The 15,958-nt window shown below is 37.8% G+C and overlaps 2 protein-coding genes across 4 annotated transcripts; one reads left to right on the top strand and one right to left on the bottom strand.

Moving 5' to 3' along the window:
- Positions 1 to 207: 207 nt before the first annotated feature.
- Positions 208 to 8,505, bottom strand: LOC135475304 (centromere protein N-like). Its single transcript, XM_064755146.1, has 9 exons — positions 8,200 to 8,505; positions 7,411 to 7,456; positions 6,068 to 6,127; positions 4,726 to 4,802; positions 3,737 to 3,919; positions 3,150 to 3,251; positions 2,438 to 2,504; positions 1,628 to 1,755; positions 208 to 1,256 (listed from the first exon to the last, which is right to left on the bottom strand). Exons 1-9 carry the CDS (start codon positions 8,446 to 8,448, stop codon positions 942 to 944), a joined length of 1,227 nt encoding a protein of 408 aa, XP_064611216.1. The 5' UTR covers positions 8,449 to 8,505; the 3' UTR covers positions 208 to 941.
- On the top strand, positions 8,425 to 14,736 carry LOC135475305 (COX assembly mitochondrial protein 2 homolog). 3 transcript variants are annotated; one of them, XM_064755147.1, is made up of 4 exons: positions 8,425 to 8,555; positions 10,714 to 10,831; positions 12,865 to 12,936; positions 13,996 to 14,736. In XM_064755147.1, exons 2-4 carry the CDS (start codon positions 10,751 to 10,753, stop codon positions 14,083 to 14,085), a joined length of 243 nt encoding a protein of 80 aa, XP_064611217.1. In that variant the 5' UTR covers positions 8,425 to 8,555; positions 10,714 to 10,750; the 3' UTR covers positions 14,086 to 14,736. The 3 variants fall into 3 exon arrangements, with proteins under 3 accessions (XP_064611217.1, XP_064611218.1, XP_064611219.1); XM_064755148.1 differs by having other exon boundaries at positions 8,441 to 8,483; XM_064755149.1 differs by lacking the exon at positions 8,425 to 8,555 and adding an exon at positions 9,142 to 9,173.
- Positions 14,737 to 15,958: the final 1,222 nt, after the last annotated feature.

Raw genomic sequence — 15,958 nt, 5'->3', positions numbered from 1 at the left:
CACTTTACCAGGAAGGCCAGGATTGAATCTGTATCTTGTGTGCCAGCATTTGATAGTTGGGCACCTGACCGCTGATCTGTATTGACATAAAGCATTTCAGCGCACACTCTAATAATCTGATGAGCAAATATATACCAAAGGAAATAGTGTAATATTAATAGTCCAAAAGTTAATCAAAGAAAAATAAGGCAAACTTGAGATGTAGGCAACAAATTTTCTTTTACTTATAAACTGCAAACAGCACCATAACAAATAGGCCGATGTACACAAAAACTCTGGATAGTATGGATGAATGCATGTGTGACAGTACATGTAACTGCATCTTTAAAACTTGTCAACCAATGTCAACATGGATGATACATGAGTAAAATATGAGTGATGACATAAAAATCCTGTCTTACATATCTTTGAAGTTAAATATACATGTGTTTCAGAAGTGGCTGAACTTTTCCACCAAATTAATATTTAAAAGTTTTTAAAATTATTTACTGTTACTTAAAATGGCCTTATCTTTCAATTTAAAATACCATACTGTTTTTCAAGTTAAAAATTCAAAATACAGAAAAAAAGATAAGATCTGATAAAAAAGACATTTTGTCCAAACTAAAAACTCACACTACTGACATGATTTCACTTCATTGGACATTTTGTTTTCACAGAACCATAACCTATAGGACAGTAAGCAAGTTAACAGCACATTTCATTCTTTTTCTACTAAAACAAACTGTCAAAAAATTCATGTACACGTAAAAATCGAAACATCTAAACGGCCTGTCCACTGAATGCTGAACAGCGAACTGCTCAATATCTGATTCTTAAAATATGTGCAGCAAAGGTTAAAATGCTGATGGCTAAAAGTATACAACTGGAAATGTGTTTCCTGTATAAACAAATCAGAATAACAATAAATAGAGACTTTGTCCTGTGGTCAAGCACAGTGACTATGGCGGGGCTGGGCTGCGTTGGGGACGGGGATGTCTTGCCTTATCCCCTAAGATAAAGTAATTCTTGGCTCGTGATGGGACACAAGTCAAATGTTTGGGGAGAGGCACAGAAGCCAGTCCCCTGTCCCCAAGGTTCCTCAACCCCTCCAGGACACTCTTGCCTTCAAACTTCACATGGCAACGAAACACTTCTGGTCCATCCTTTCTATTGTATGCCCGCTCCAGCACAGGGAAAAATCTCTCAAGTCTTGAAACGTTCCCTGATCTAGACTGTTCACGTGTAAGTCCAAACCCTCGAAACTGAGTCTCCAGCTGAAACGAGCACAAAATACAGACATAGTACTTGTATCTGAGTTATGCGGTAATGTGAAGAAATGGATTCTGAAAACATGTTAACAACCGCAGTTACAATAGCAAAGAACAGCAAAATGTACAAAAAAAAAAGAACAATCGTGGAAAACTCCCAATTAATCCAAAATGATTAGAAATTTTGTCACTCAGATCTGAACATTCTGCCATCTATCAGCCAATTGTAACGATCAATGCCAAAACAAAAAACTGAAGTGAAGGTTAACGTTTTGACATGGAATAATATAGTACCTAAGCAAAATCTTGTGTACGTCATACGGATGTTCTTTTTACATCAGCATCAATTTCACACTTTGCTAGGTTAACATAGATACCTTGAATTCAATCTTTTCCAATGTAGGCTGGACATATGGACCAAATGTATTCTCTAACACACCCATTCTTCTCTGTCTCTTTGGATCATCCTCTCGTGTGACACCTTCACCTAATTCCTCATCTTTTTCTGTTAACAGAAACAAATGAGAGAGCCTTGATGTCTTGAATGATAAAAACATTTTGTATAACACTCATATGTGTAGTATGATTTAATTGTAATGTTTAACAGTTCACTTCAAGCTGTTTACAGTCCCTTTAACAAAGCAGAAGGCAGCCATCATCAGATTATGTTAGTGCTTTTATTATCCCATGTTATTCAGAGTGATAACTGGGAAAGATTTCTGTCTAGGATACCAAGTCTCCTGCTTGGTAGAGTGTCCAAGGTTATGATTCGATCTATTTATTTATTTATTTATTTATTTCATTGGTGTTTTATGCTGTGCCCAAGAATATTTCACTTATATGACGACGGCCAGCAAAATGGTAGGAGGAAACCAGGTAGAGACCAGAGGGAAACCACGACCATCGGCAGGTTGCTGCGAGACCTGCAGCATGAGCTGGACTTGAACTCACAGCGACCGCACTGGTGAGAGGTTCCTCCGCCATTATGCTGCGCTAGCATGCTAACCAAACTGAGCCACAGAGGCCGCGGTTGTGATTTGAGCAATACTGTCTAAGTGCACAGGTCAGTTTGTCAGTGTACATATTTCTGGCACAAATGTCACTTAAGAGACAGTACAGCCTTATATTGTGCATACAAATCATTCACTAGTAATGCCTTGGCATTTGGTAGTAATGCATGTTATTACCTTTTCTTTTCTGTCTTCTGCTGCTGGTCAGTGGATTAGTGTGGTCTCCAGGTAAGTTTTTCCCACCCTGGAATAAATATAAAGGACTTGAGATACTAAAAACCATAAAATCCCATTAACTGCGAAGATTTACGATACTCAAAATGTTTCATTTATACAACTGCAGTCTGCTTTATGGATACGGGAAAACGGAGTTGCAGGTAAAACCACCAACATTTGGGAGTCAAATTAAAAAGCAAAAATTGTATATAGATGATCTATAATGGTGGATAGATATGGAATAGTAAGAAAGGCAAAGCAATGATGACCTGAAACATTAAATTTATTTATCTAGTTTTATGCCGTACTCAAGAATATTTCGCTTATACGACAGTGGCCAGCATTATGGCGGAGGAAACCGGGCAGAGCCCAGGGGAAACCCACGACCATCTGCAGACCTTCCCACTTACGGCCGGAGAGGAAACCAGCATGAGCTGGACTTGAACTCACAACGACCGCATTGGTGACAGGTAAACCAACTCAGCCATAGAGGCCCCTCTGAAACATTAAATAACAGTAATCAGAAAATACTTTGTAAAACCTCTCCCGACTGAATCATAAATGAGGAAACTGAGTTTGGGAAAGGGTTCATGAACATACCTTAAATAACATTTTTATCAGCCCTACTTACATGAGCTATGAACACTTTAATAGTTTGAGGATTTGCCTTTACCTGTGAGTTTTTATTAAGTGCAATATCAGCCAGGGAGCTCAGACAATGGCCCTTCAGTTGCATCTCTTTGGAGGAGAAGTAGCCCAGTATAGAGACAATTGTCTAAAACCAATCAAAACATGCACATACCTGTAAAGATGGCAATGAGGATCTATGTACTACATTATATAAGTGATAAACGTTGAATATCTTCTCTACTTTTTCAATCCTTTAACAACAAATCAATTATGTCAGCATGTATCTTAAAGTGACATGAAAACTTAGGTAACTACTTGTTGTAACATGTTTATCATAAGAGTTTTATGCTATATTCAAGAACATTTCAATTGTATAACCACAAGTCGGTTTATGAGTGGAGGAAACTGGTCAGAGCCAAGAAGAAAACAATGCATTACACTTGACATAATGCCATCGTTTATTGAGGAACAGCTGGATTTGAACTCTTAACCTCATAAACCAGAGGCTAGATACCTGGACTGAGGGAAGTTAAGGTCGTTTTACGCAGTAACTTGTTATCAGAACATATCTAAGATTTTAAAATTGAGTGTAAATGCAACACATATTGTCATCAGCTGCCTTCATTATACCTCAGTAACTCTGTTCTTAAACGAAGCTTTGATGGGAGTGGCGATGAAGAAGCTAGTGCGAGGATAATGTACAATATAGACAACATCATTGGTGAATCTGATCTGACTGCCACGGCCCATCACGCCATGTCCCAGAGACAATCTGATCCACACAGCTTTGTCCAGAACCTTCGTACACACAACCTGTCAATGATAAAGCAATGGTGGCAATAGTATGTTTCAAGAGTGTGATAAGCAGGTAGACAATAAATGGAGACAGCGAAATAACATGTGTGCTCCCAGTTTCAGGAATGGTTATGGCTTAACGCCACATTGGCAATATTTCACCCATATCCTGGCAACCCAGTTTCATGAAGCGTAAGTCAAATATGCATTCAGTACTCACAAACGTGCTATCATTTTTCACATATGGCAGAAGTTCAATGTTTTAAGTCATTTACACAGCCATTTGATGATATCAGGTGAGCTGCTATACAATCACAAACATTTACATCAAACAGTTGCAACAAGCAGTTCTATCTACACATTCATTTACCTCAAATAATCTTGGCATGTCACCAAAACAGTAGAACATGCCAGTGTCACTGAGCTATCTGTGACATGATTTGTATTAAACATCCTAATAAGAAATATACATTATTCCCACCACAATTTTCATTAACTCCAGGTTAGCTGCATAAACCATTGACTAATAATATGGACGCATATTTTTAGGTACAGCATTGTGAAGGACTTTCATGTCAGGAATCCAGACAGACATACTCTGTCTGTGGGTTCATTTATTCATTTAGCCTCAACCACAGAGTATCAGTTTTCTGTTTTGCTAGATGTTACAGTAGATATGCAAAGCATCTAAGAATAACCCATTTTTTCCATATTTCAGGCTCTATTTATACGTCACACGTTTATATGCAGTTTGGAGATAATTAACCTCACAATACAAAAGGAAACCGGTTTCTTTGGTCTATTTGAGCTATTGTTTCACTCACTGCATCAAAATGCTGTCCCAACTTCTTGTCCAACTTCCACTGTATTACTGCAGGATTCACACTAATTGGTTTTTCTTCTGTAAATGTAATCAAAATCCATAATTTAAAACTGATTAATGGAAAAGATTAATGGAAATCTGTTCATCATTTACAGATGTAGTTTCATACACAGAATATAACACAAAATACGGCTATACTAATATACATGAACATGTAACTGCTATCATTTTTAATTGAGCATGGCCTATGTTGGGCCAAAAATTAAAGGAGAAGAAATCTTAAAAACATGACACTATAGGCTGAAAAGAGCACATTTTTTCTATCTGGTGGTGCCTGCTGCATAATTTTGCCATTTTTCCTTGTCATTTACCTAACGCCTGAAAATGGCAAAGCTGGCATAAATTGAGTCCATCACGTCCTCCATCTTTAAATTTATGCTGGAGGTGTGTTGCCTCTCAGCCAATGAGAGTCGCTAAAACTGCCGGCTTGTTTGTGTAAACTCGGAACCTACATCCAACATTCCGGTTTCCCGATCGTCAAGTGGAAAACGAACCGTATTGTTCGCTACCTTTTGAGAAGAAGAGTTCTACCAGAAATGTACGAACAGGACTTTGGCGGCAATTCTCCTCTTCACACAGAAGATTTCAGGACTAGTTCTTAGGCAAAATGGAGCAGACCCAGCCGATTTTGGCGCTGACTTTATTTATAATTTATCAACTTGAGGTGCATGTTAGAATTTTTTTATGGCATGCACCTGCAAGGAAATACATACTCTTTTCAATAATATTTGATTGATATTTAAATTTTCTTCTCCTTTAAATTGTGCTTGTACATTTAAGGTGATACAGAAATTGTTTAACAAGGCTGAACATTTGAAAGGAATCCATATATTCCAGAAATTGCTTGCAGAGGAATCTAATTTGTCAGTTGACGAAACTGAAAGAAGCAAACTTTTTATGTTCATCCAAGTGGGTCCTGATGAGAAATATTGCATGGTTCAGTAATAATCACCTAGGTATGAAAAATCTGGACCAGGATTTTCCAAAGAATGAAATGTAACCAAGTATCCTGTAACATATGTGATTAGCTGACAGCTGGAAGCACGAAATCTGATTACCACACCATGAGTGCTGAAATGCAAATGATTCCTAGAAATTACCAATCTTTTCTTCAAGAAAGCCACAGGATCCATCGACACACTGACTAGTGTATGTATCTTCCCTCTACATGATAAAACCATAGGAGTGTAATAAGTATGTTATAGGCTATTGGGTCTAACTTGAACAAATGTTTGTAATTTACATGTATTATTTGTGGGCAAATGTGACTATGGGACAGGTACCTTTGGGGTCAATCAGCTCATACACACTCCAGGTTTTCGTCTTTGAGTGAAGATGTACATCTGTGAAAAACACAAAACAATACTTTCAGAAAAACACTAACTTTATATACCACTATCAATGAGTAGGGATCGGTCACTGTACTTTGAAAATCATCCATACGTGAACACTTGTAGACTATAACTACAAAGTTCTGTTTTGCACAAGAGACTTTTGGGAGAGATATGTATATGTTAACAGATACATCATCATTCAACTATTTTCATGTACAAAGTGCTCAGACATTTGCCATCACCTGTAAAATAAATAACACAAAAGAGCTGAGCTTTGCATCAAATCCGTATTACACAAGACAGTTATATTCCTACACTGTAAACCTGAATATCTCTCCACAAACCACAATGACAGACTGGATAGGTATGAGGACTGGATTAGAGAGGGATCCACTTCATATTAAAAGGCTATCATGAATGGTGCACTAGGCGATTTTGGATGCTCGTCTTGGTGATCAGCCCATGGTCATGAAGTGTACCTGTCATCACAGCAGCAATTTGGAGAACTGTCGACTTTTGACGTACTCATTGCCGGTGTCAGAACATGTTTGATTTTCAGAATCAAAATCCGCCAGTGATTCTTCACTCGTTGGGTTGTGTGCCCAGGCTGGTGACAGCGAGATTGACTGCAGTGAAATACTGGCTAATCATATGAAACAAATCTCCCACATGACCAAATGCAGTCTAGTCATTTGTTTGGTGTAAAACAGAAGACAATCAAGTAGAATGTTTCTGATTTGATGGAGACTTCAGAAACCAGATCGTCTCATCTCATTGCTACAGATTATTGTTAAACCGACAAATCAAGTTCATTCATTGCTGAACCAATTGTGCTCTGTGTCACAGAATTAAGTGTTGGGAGAGCTAGCCAACTGTACTGGTAGTAACACTTTCCCCAGTACATCTGACACCGTGCTCTATTTGGTCTTTACATCCATCTAGTCTGGCATTTCAGACTTGAAGTCAGCCATCAATTTCCAAGCAAAATTTGGCCATTAACACCTTACTGATTCTTTGTCTGGATCTGCTTAGACATTTCTCTGATGTTAGATTTGGCAAAATTTTGGTCGGTCAACGATAGCTCCCAACCAACATCAGAGCACCTTGTGCCTACAAACTTCAGGCCGTAGAAACCTATTTCATGGAAAATTGCCATGACACACTGCCATGGTAACTTCATCAGGTTCTTAAATGGAGCGCTCTCTGATGCTGAGGGCCATCATCAGTCGAACAAAATTTTGCCAACCCCAACATCAGAGCAATGTCGGACTAGGGTCTAGTGTTATACTTACACATTATATCTAACTCAGCAGTTGCTTCCTCATCAACTTCTCTTTCCTACAAAAGAAACCATTATTACATGTACTACATTTAAATGCCATTATGAATTAAAGCATGAAAGCCACATTACTGATCACCAACTTCACAGCTGAGAATGTGAATTATTTGAGGCAAATAATAAAAAGAAAGCGCATATAACTGTAACAAATGGGTTCTGAAAACTTCTATGATATTTTCGACATCCCTGGTTCCCAGTATCCTGGTTATATCCACGCTATACACTCCTTGGCGACTGTCGCCATGTTGAGCACGCAAGTCCTGTTTCATAGTGGAGCAGTAGGAAGATGGCGGCATCGCCGATGAGTGTATAGGGTGGAAACTTTCATGGCTATAATAAATCGATTGTAAGTTGAATAGGGACCTATGGTGATGGTGCGGTGGCTGTGGAAAGCAGGTCTTTGGGTTGGTGCCTTTTAAGTGCGCAACACTTGTTCGATAACAAAGACAATTGGCCTGGACCTGCACTGAGTACGAAATTAACATTGTACGCATCAAGTCGGGTGCTGTCTTCTCAGGTTCGTCTTGTCCTTTATAGTACTAAAGGACGATAAAACTAGCATACTTGAAGGTCAGGCAAATCACAAAAGTAAAATGAAATCATGAACTTTGAATGCCTCACTGAGTTAAGTTTTCCACTGAACAAAGTAACTTCAATGAGAACAACCTACTAATTGTGTAGAAGTTACCGATGACATTGAAAACAGGAGGTAGGTCACCGAGGGTTCAATATTCGTACTCACCACACATCGATCACAAACTTCTAGGATCATCTGCTGTTTCGTTCCTGCAGTCTTAACCTCATTGATATCATCTTGCGTTAAATGACCCCATCTTTCTAATGCTGGACAAATCTCTGTCGTTTTAAACCGACTTACAATTCTTTCCAAAGAGTTTTTATCGGGCATTTTTGATGTCGACAGTTGGATCAAATTAAAATAGGCGCGCGGTCTTTGTGTACACAGGAAGTGATGACGTAGACCACACCGCATGGAGCCGGGCGAGGTAGCATGCGGAGTTGATTACTGTAATCATTTTAATACGTCATATCGTTCTTCTGATCATTTGACATAAGGATTGACTACAACATGTATTAGTGGTGGTTATACGCTTGTCTTGCATTTTTTGGTTTCCTTATGTGGCTAAATTTGCACGGAACAATTTCAGGGTCGTTTTGTTGCCCTGTGGCTCTTGTAACTAGCTGAACATTGACCGCATTGAGGTCAGTTTTCAGCACGTCGAAGTTGAATAGCCCAGGATAACAGAGGCAGAAACTGAACACGGAAGGATCGTAAATTGTTGAAACTAGACCTCATCGTTTAATTTAATTGAACTGCACATCTAGGCTTACATGTGGTGATGTACTTTCACCCTAACACCTAGCAGCATTCTACGGCCAGCTTTCAAATAATCTTTATAACAATACTCTAAAGCAGAATAGAATTGTGGTACCTGATCCCCACCCCCCACCCCCCCCCCCTCCCAGCTGTTTTACGCAAACAGATTAAGACAAGCTAAGGGCCTCTGAATAATGATTGAGGGGTGTCTCACCAATGTGATCTTACTTATACGAACACGCTCTCGTATCAGACCAACATACTAGTATGTATGCCCTACTTTATGTAAGGGTAAGGTTTTATTGACTGTGGCATTTCTGTGTTAGTGTTACACTCATCTGTTGCATCATAAGAAATGTAACCCTAACTGTGGGCTAAATGTGAGAATAAACTCTTTAAAATAGCACCTAAGGTCCCCCACACCATCCTCCACACCACCCCCACATCATCCCCCACCTTCCGTTTGTCATTGGAACTTGTGATCATATGTTCTGTTTTTGTTTTATTTGCCATAAAAAAATATATAAAAGGTGAAATTATGAAAGGTAGCAGAATTTATAATAATGAAAATTGTCGTACAGTTATTATCAGATGTTGTTTTTGCCCAGGCATATGCTATGTTTTACCTCCTCGTCCAGATTGGTGTCACAACACTATTTATCCTCAACTCTTTTCAGTTGTGTTTTGCAGTGTGCTACATATAACTGCTGTCATTTAGTTGTGGTTTCGGTACATTTTTGCTTAATGCTAGTTTTAACATTCCTCTCATCTCATTTGCACACGCTGCTGTAAGTGGTATTGCCTCATTACAAGTCCAGACAGAAAAGACTACATCTCAATTCAAACATCCATTGATGTGCTATTTTATCACTACCTCAAGCCTTTGCTTCTGTCCACTCAGCCAACCTTCATCCATATATATTAGAGTAAACGATTGCTGTTTCTGCTCGCAAGTTCTAATACAGCCCTGACTGTTTCAGCTGTGGCGCTAAGTCAGAAGGGTTGTCAGGAATCTTTTGACAGTGGGAAATTTCATCTGGGCTTTCATCATACTAATAGATTAATTAATTGGTGATGGATAGATTAAATGTAAATGTACACTGTAATCCACACAGATGGTCTGTGCAATACTATCACTAACCCATTGCTACTGCCTGTTGTCCCAAACCACATGTTTCTTTGAGTGTGTCCACAGATCCCTTTACTAATCTGACTCTGCTCAGCCTTGTTTGTTTGTAAGGCTGGAATCTGTGTACTTACAGACTTACAGTGTTACTTTGTAAATATCCTGTCCTATTATATGACTCAAATATGAGACTTTGCAATATGAGACCTCTCAGTTTTATCAGAGTATGGTATCGTCACTTGTGCATTAAGCTAATTATACAAGTGCTTTTTAGTGGATCAACAAGATTTTGGAGCAGCTACATTGGATTATCAACTTACATGTAGGGCAAATGTACATGTACTTATAAAGGAAGAGAAATCCACGTCTTCAGGAAATCATCATATACCAGAAATCTCTATCACCAAAATGTTGTCTTGTTATATTATTGTGCCAGGATGTTTTTGTATTATTGTGATAAAATGTTGTTGTTTAATATAATTGTGCCATGATGTTGTCCTTTTATATTATTACACTAAAATGTAGCCTTGTTATATTATTGTGACAAAATGCTGCCGTGTTATATTATTGTGCCAAAATGTTGCCTTTATATATTATTGTGCCAAGATGTTATAGGCTGAAAAATTCCAGGTCAAAATGTTGTGGATTTTCTATATCTGAATTTCACCAAGGCTCTACCTCAAAATGACATAGTTCATCTGCTGTAATGTATGTTCATTTACTGGCTTGTCATTTGCTTGTATATCATTTACGTGTAAAATGACGTTCATTTTTCTTATTTGTTGACATTTCAGTCCTGGAGGTTATATCTCTTCACCACTGAGAGCCACAATGCATCCTGATCTATCTCCCCACCTTCATACAGACAAGTGTAATGAGATCATCAAGGCATACCATCAATGTCACAAGGATGTACGTACATTCCAGTGCTTCCACAGATCAGTTTTGCATAAAATAGAAAGAAAAGAACTTTGAATATTGAAGTCATGTTATTAATCTATATTTCAGTCACTATGTTTGCACCATCATCAGAAATATGTACAGTAAATAATACACAGGCTTATATACATGTAGCTGTGTAGGTGTAGAAATCAAATATTCATCAAACATTCAAATATAAAGACAAAACAAAAGAAGGCGTGGTAAGTTAGCAGAAAGGTAGGAATGGTGGAGAGTCCCTGGAGAATTACATAATATTAAGCTGGTATAAAAGGTATTGCATGAAATACTAAAGAAAATAGAAAGTATAGTTGAAACCAGAGTTAAAAGAGGGGAAGGTTACAATCATGTAGTAAATAACAATATACAATATAGCTGCTAAAACAGCCATTCTGGGGTTCAAGCCGGTATTGCCGGCCAGTGCGGTGTCACTTCCAGTTACCTTAATGGTGTCCATGTGTTGACACATATCCACCTAAATTACAAAGCCTGCATTCTTCATAGTCATCAGTGCATTGTAAGTACACTCTATATCACATATATGTAGATAAGCCAAACCGAGTAAATCATCCTTTGGGCAATATTTGAAGGCGTGCACGTCTCCTCTTTTTTTAACACAGCTCAACGATTTTGAGCACACGTGTACATATATAGCGCTTTGCACTCAGTGACCGCTAAATATGGTGGAAATTGCACTTTTTCGCAATTTCATCACAATTTGTGGCAAAACTATACGTCACAGAAAAGAAATAAAACAAGATTCATGATCAGGACATCAAACTACATCTGGTAGCATGTTTACAGTATTTGTAGATTCATCATTTAAAATGCATGATATATTTATTTATTTTATTTGATTGGTGTTTTATGCCGTACTCAAGAATATTTCACTTATATGACGGCGGCCAGCATTATGGTAGGAAGAAACCGGGCAGAGCCCGGGGGAAACCCACAACCATCCACAGGTTGCTGTCAGACCTTCCCACAGCCGGAGAGGAAGCCAGTATGAGCTGGACTTGAACTCTCAATGACCGCATTAGTAAGAGACTACTGGGTCATTATGCTGCGCTACCACACTGACCAACTGAGCCACGGAGGCCCCTGCACTATATAACATGGGGACGTAAAAGTGCCAAATGTAGTAAATTGGCCTTTGGATAATATTTCAAGCACTGCAACTCCCGCATTTATTAAGACACTTCAATGATTTTCCGCACACATACAGTTCACACATAGCCCTTTGCACTCAGCCATTTTCAGCTTTACAGATGTAGCAGTTTTGTGTCATGTGACCTCCAAATACAGAGGAAGAATTGCACTTTTTCGGACTTTAATCACAATTCGCTACAAAACTGTGCATCTTGAACGAGTTCGCATTTTGATTGCATTTTTTCAACAGAAGTATGCATCGCGGGAAAGAAAAATTCATCCTAGACACCAATGTATTGTATATACATTATACAGCATATAGATGTAAATGTGCAGATAAAGTGAATCAGCCTTTTGTTTAAATTTGAAACCCTGTAAACCCTGCAATTATTACCACAGCGCAAAGATTTCAGCTCATATACAGAACATACATAGCACTTTCAGTTTAGCGATCTTGAGCTTCACAGCTTTAACCTTGTTTTGTCACCTCACCAGCAAATATGGGGAAAATTGAGCTTTTTCGAGTTTCATTGTAACTTTTGTTGATGACCACTTGTCTTCTACATACGAGTTTGTCAGACATCGGACAATTTTTATTGTCTTGCTAAGATTGGTTAGTGGTTTACTCTGATCATTCTGCTTTTCTCCACCTGTAAAACTGATAACTACACTACAGGTCTAAGTGCTCATTTCTTGAAAATGGGCTTAAGCAATAAATAAATAAATGAACATTTCACTTTGTAACATTTATTTCATGCTGTTTTCAAATAATGATGTGTGTTTTTTTCATAAAATCCTGCCTCATAGTTTGTGAGTTGAACATTTTTTACAGCCAGTTTTCTTCTGTTTTTTAACAGTTTCCATTTAAGAAATTCCTTGGACATTGTAATGATTTGGACACAGCAATGAACAAATGTTTAAAGGAAGAGGTAAGCAGTTTGGTTGAGGACTTAGGTTATTATTATCAGATTCCATCACATGGTATGATTTGTTATAGACATGAAGTATAGCTTTAAGCAGTGGTCAAACTATCAAATATTATTGAGATGAAACTCTGGAGTCATTTCAGCTATTTTTAAACACTTCACAAATGGATGATTTTTTTCTTGCTACATTTTACATGTTTTGATGTAAGCATTCAGTCTTACCAGATTTCCTTTTGAGTATCACAATTGATAGGTTTATTAACCCTCGTCCTGCCACCAATAGATCTAAAATTTTCACATCGTTTTGTAATTTTGCTGCTTGTAAGTTAAAGGAGCACTACAACTAACCCTTACTGGTTCAGTTGTCTAAATTGACAGACGACAGGTGCTTCACCGAAGAGACTCGGTGTTCAGATTTAAATCTTTCTGGTTTGGCTGTGGCATTGTGTCGAGGATTGTGAGGTGCCGGGCAAAGCTAGGACCCCAGAGGTTTCCATGGGGCATACTCATTTTTTAGTCCATTCTTAACCTTGAATGCCATAGTATAAGTTGACTATTCATAAGTATACTGGAAAATCAAAATCAAAATCAAACAAATTGAAACATGCATTAAAGGTTCAGTTTTACATACAATTATGAGGATTATAGGTCACATTTTATGACATTAAATTTGTTAAGAAATTCTGGGCAGTCATGTTAAGGGATGAAGACTTTTATTTTATCTGTATAAACTGAGAGTGTGCTGTATTTTAAGACTGAAATTGTTAGATATCAAAAACTCTTCCTGTTGTAAAAGCTTTGCCTCAGAAATGGCATCAGTTCTTTACATAACAGTAAATTGCAAGTAAGGCTGCCCTTCTTTGACAAGTGTCATGAGAAACTGAACAGAAACAAATAGTAATTTTCTGTGTATTTGATTACTAAGATTTATGATTCATGGGTTACGTGTATTTCGAGGTGTATTTTTTCTGGATAATAATTAACATGTCAAGGAGGGACAGGGCTTAAGATAAAATGTCTCCATTTTGACTCTGACGTGAATTCTTTGGTTGACATTTGCAGAGACTCCAGAGAAGGAAACTCAACCAGCAGAAGGCAAAAAAAGTCAGGGAAAAACTGGAAAACTTTAAAGCAGAAGATTATGATGTGTGAAACAAAACTGTTTTTTTCCAGAAGATGATTATTTATTATCAGTCAGTGGGAGAAAGGTGAAATACTTGTGATTGTGTGAACAAAGAGAGTATCAGTGATTCAGAAAAATGGTTTTGTGATGAACGTTACATTCTTGAGTGAGGATATCTGAGTGACATATTCTTTGTGGAGAAATTTTATTCTTTTGGATCACCTTCAGAACCTTAAGTGATGTTTTTTTCGTAACATGACATTGGCAGATTTGGATAAATCATAAAAAGGGAAGACAAACAACTCTGAATGACATGTTTGGGTTGTGTGGTAATAATCATTGGTGTATATATAATTATTTTTATGTAAAATGTAAAAAAAAAGAACTGATAAAAAACTGGAACTTGACTTCTTTAATCATTGAGTGTTCAGAACTACATTTAGTGTGTACACACACACATAGATGTTCCCAGATTTGTCCAGCTCTAACAGAAGTGTAGACAATTTCTTAGACACCCTGTATAATGTTATATGTATAATATATTTTTGACATAGAATAATAGACCAAGTCCTAGATCTGTGGCATTGTATTGAAGTTGTGGAATGTGTTTCTTGTTTTTTCATCAATTTTTTATATGAGCTCTGTAGATTAAAAAGGAATGTCAAATAAAAATTGTGACTTAGGGTAGCATTTTAATTTGTTTTTTGTTTTTTTAGCAATCCGGTAAGTGGGAAGGTCTGCAAGCAACTTGCAGATGGTCGTATGTTTTCTCCGGGCTATGCCTGGTTTCCTCCCACTATAATGCTGGCCGCCATCGTATAGGTGAAATATTCTTGAGTACGGCATAAAACACAAATCAAATAAATACATAAATAAATAAATTGAGCAATATGTAGGTTTCATTTTTGACATACTGCTGTATACACTGTATGTGATTACAAGAACCCATAGCTCTGTCTACATTATATCATTAGATGTCATCATCTTGATCAATTTTGTATTTACACATAGTTGAACCAAAACATGAACCTGGCCCCGTCATTCATTTAAAAATATTCCCAACAACTGAGTTCAATCCTGGCTATCGGCAGAGAATTTGTACATTGACCTGCTCCCATTGTTTGCATTCTGAGGCACTTGTATGAGACGCACCTGCATACTTCATCTGTAATGTATTTAAGAATGCGGTTGCTGTGAGTTCCAGTTCAGCTCATGCTGGCTTCCTGTCTGCCCGTACGTGGGAAGGTCTGTCAGCAACCTGCGGATGGTGGTGGGTTTCCCCTGGGCTCTGCTCGGTTTTCACCCACCATGATGCTGGCCGCCGTCGTATAAGTGAAATATTATTGAGTACAGCGGAAAACACCAATCAAATAAATAAATAAATAAATGTATTTAAGAGCAAATGTGTCCTAAACCCCACATATAATGACCTATAATTTCATCCATGACCAAGCTGCTCAGGTTTCCAGACTCTGATTTTTATTGATTTTAGAAAGGTGTTCTTAGGTTTGTTTGGAAAGTAGGATGATATCTGACTTGGAAAATGTAAGTTTCAGCAGTAAACTAATATCTGATGGCACATGTATTTGTTTCCAATCATGCACTTTGTTGGTCAACATTTTCGGTCATTTTGTACATTCCATGAAGGGTAGAAACTGCTGTTGTCTGAGATTTATGTCTGACATGTTTCTTAATTAACTTTGTGGTTACCTGTACATGTACTTGTATTTTGTATTTGTGCTGTGTGCTTGTACATGTCTCCGAAATTCTTTTGGTGCCTAAATATCGATACAAATGCACTGAGACTATCCTTTGTCCTGTGGCATATGTATCACTCCACTGGTGCGGCAATGGAAACCAGATCTGTAAAGGTGTACAGTTGGCAAACATCTGTGCTTTCCT

Source organism: Liolophura sinensis, chromosome 9 (genome assembly GCF_032854445.1).
Source record: "Liolophura sinensis isolate JHLJ2023 chromosome 9, CUHK_Ljap_v2, whole genome shotgun sequence".
Taxonomy (NCBI): Eukaryota; Metazoa; Mollusca; class Polyplacophora; order Chitonida; family Chitonidae; genus Liolophura; species Liolophura sinensis.
This window is presented reverse-complemented; position numbering and strand designations above follow the sequence as displayed.

Excerpts from the sequence above, each read along its gene's own strand:
- LOC135475304 (XM_064755146.1), bottom strand. The coding sequence starts at position 8,448 with ATGCGGTGTGGTCTACGTCATCACTTCCTGTGTACACAAAGACCGCGC. Across the intron at positions 6,128-7,410 it reads TGCTGAGTTAGATATAATGT|ATGTACATCTTCACTCAAAG; the intron begins GTAAGTATAACA and ends TGTTTTTCACAG. Across the intron at positions 2,505-3,149 it reads CACTTAATAAAAACTCACAG|GGTGGGAAAAACTTACCTGG; the intron begins GTAAAGGCAAAT and ends TATTTATTCCAG.
- LOC135475305 (XM_064755147.1), top strand. The coding sequence starts at position 10,751 with ATGCATCCTGATCTATCTCCCCACCTTCATACAGACAAGTGTAATGAG. Across the intron at positions 10,832-12,864 it reads ACCATCAATGTCACAAGGAT|TTTCCATTTAAGAAATTCCT; the intron begins GTACGTACATTC and ends GTTTTTTAACAG. Across the intron at positions 12,937-13,995 it reads ACAAATGTTTAAAGGAAGAG|AGACTCCAGAGAAGGAAACT; the intron begins GTAAGCAGTTTG and ends TGACATTTGCAG.